This window comes from Fonticula alba (genome assembly GCF_000388065.1).
Source record: "Fonticula alba strain ATCC 38817 unplaced genomic scaffold supercont2.2, whole genome shotgun sequence".
Lineage (NCBI taxonomy): Eukaryota > Rotosphaerida > Fonticulaceae > Fonticula > Fonticula alba.
In genome coordinates, this window is record NW_009242972.1 from 3,201,933 (window position 1) to 3,204,099 (window position 2,167).

The window sequence follows — 2,167 nt, forward strand, 5'->3', positions numbered from 1 at the left end:
GAGAGAGAGAGAGAGAGAGGCATCAGGAGGAGAAGACAGGTCAGTCAAGGGAACCCGAGTCGCAGGGTCGCAGACTCAGCCAACATCAAGGGGAGGCCCACGCCCCCACCTACCCTGTACTCGGAGCCAGAGCGGAGGAGAAACAAAGGAGAAGGGAGAGGGAGAAGGAGAGAAAGCAAGACAGTGAAGGGGGGGGGGGAGACATACACCTGGCAAAGAGGCGCCATGCAGCGGTCGGAAAGCTCGTCCGGAGGCCAGTGCGCGCGTGTCGGTCCCGCTGACACCTCAACCAAGGCGGTCGACTCGTAGGCTGGCTTGTAGCCGACATTGGTCGGGCGACCGGTCAGCGGGAGAACCACAGCACGCTCGGCTCGCTGCAGGACCGACTGTGTGATGGAGGCTGTCAGCTCCTGGAGGATGATGTCGGTCGATGGGGACCCCACCCGTGAGGAGCCCCCACTGCTGGGGAAGATCATGGCCCCGGGGAAGTATTCCATGTGAATCAGGTCATCCTCGTCATCATGCTCCTCGCCGAAGGAAGCCCCCTCGCCGGGCCGCAGGGCCCCGGCAGGAGCATCCGGCCCGAGAGGCGACTCGAAGGAAGTCCCCGCGTGCGTTGGAGAGGCGCCATCGAGCGCGCCACCGGCATCGTCAGGGGGTCTGGCCACCGAGCTGGTGGTCGAGTGATCGCGGCTGCTGGACGATCGAGGAGTGGTGCTCTGGCCGGCCAGGGGCAAGCCATCTTGGCGCATTTGGTCTGGCGCAAGAGGTTGGCCGCCAGCACTGACGCCGCGGCCGATGGAAAAGAAGTCCTCCTCATCACTGTGAAAGGGACTCGCGTCAGGGGGCCCATACTCGTCCGGGTGCGTCGGCGTTTCGGGCACATGGCGACTGAGGACCGGGAATTGCATGTCGGAACCGGGGCTACCGCGCATGGCGGCCGCGGTGGCCGCATCTGCCGCGCGGATGGCCGCCCGCGCCAGCATATTCAAGTACTGGGGGCTTGCCTCGGCACTGGGAGAAGCCAGACGCCGGTCGGCAGCGAGGTCGACCAGGAGTTCGGTGGCCAGCTCCGCGACTTGAGACTCGGCCTGGGCCTGGGACCCGGGCTCGCCCGGGGGGGAGGCTGGCCTGGCCGGCGGCGGGTTCAGCATCCCGACAGCCGGGTCGCCCGGCGGACAAGGCCCCTGTGAGCTGGCCATCAATTCGACGGAGGAGCAGAAGGACAGCGAGTGGCAGTAGCCCCGGGTGTGTGCGTGCGCACGAGAGAGGGAGAGAGGGAGAGGGAGAAAAGGACGGGGGGAGAGACCGGGGAGAAAAACCGGACAGGAGACGAGTGGCAAGGGGAGGGAGAGGGGAGAGGCGGAGGGGTGGCGAGAGGCAAGGAGGCAGACAGAGGGAGGGAAGGACAAAACCGACTGGGCGGAGGGAGGAGAGGGAGAGGGGTGTGCCTGGACAAGGTCTTCGTTCAACGGGGGCCCGGCCGGGGGCGCTTGAAAGGTCCCACCTGGTGAGGGCGCGGGAGTGCATCCCGATGGCAAGGGCCAAGGGGCGAGAAGGGGAGGGAGGGCCAGAGAGAGAGAGAGGGAGAGAGAAAGAAAGAAAGAGACAAATGGAGAGCCCGAAGCCCCAAGTGACTATGCCCCAAAATTGCGCCGGGCGAATCGCCGCGACCGTGAAGCCCGAACGGAAGTGAACGGGATGGAGGGGGGGGGGGAGAACATTGAAGGGGAGGCTGGCTGCTCGCAAGCCAGCCCGCCGGACCACCCAGGGGGTGATATCGCGCGCGCGCGCGCTCCCGAAACAGGATCGTCCCGCTTGTGTGACCTCTCTGGGAGGGAGAGATCTAAAAAGTAAATAAAACTCACTCGTCACCCCGCGTCCAGGCCCGGGGAAGTCGGCCGTACTGCCTTTGGTGGGTACACCGGCCCCCCTTTTTCTCGCCCGCCCGACCGCGACCCGGCGCCCTCCCCCGAACCCGAGGGGCGGGCCACGCACTGGGCTCCCACCGGAGCCCCCACTCTGGAGGATTCAAATGGTATGCTGGAATGTGCTCCAGAAGCAGATTCCCCATGTTGGACTGTGATATCCCGAGTGCTGGAGGATCCGACATCATAGAGTGGTGCTCCCTGGTGTGTGCTCCCTGTGCCTTGGGGGGGGGGGGGGG

At 65.8% G+C, this 2,167-nt stretch overlaps 1 protein-coding gene across 1 annotated transcript in view; it reads right to left on the reverse strand.

The window, feature by feature from the left end:
- Positions 1–1,484, reverse strand: part of H696_01663 (hypothetical protein) — a 6,289-nt gene extending 4,805 nt beyond the window's left edge. The window contains exon 1 of the mRNA XM_009495569.1: positions 208–1,484. Within this exon, the coding sequence (XP_009493844.1) occupies positions 208–1,202 (995 nt within the window). The 5' untranslated portion in view covers positions 1,203–1,484. The remainder of the gene's footprint in view (positions 1–207) is intronic.
- Positions 1,485–2,167: the final 683 nt, after the last annotated feature.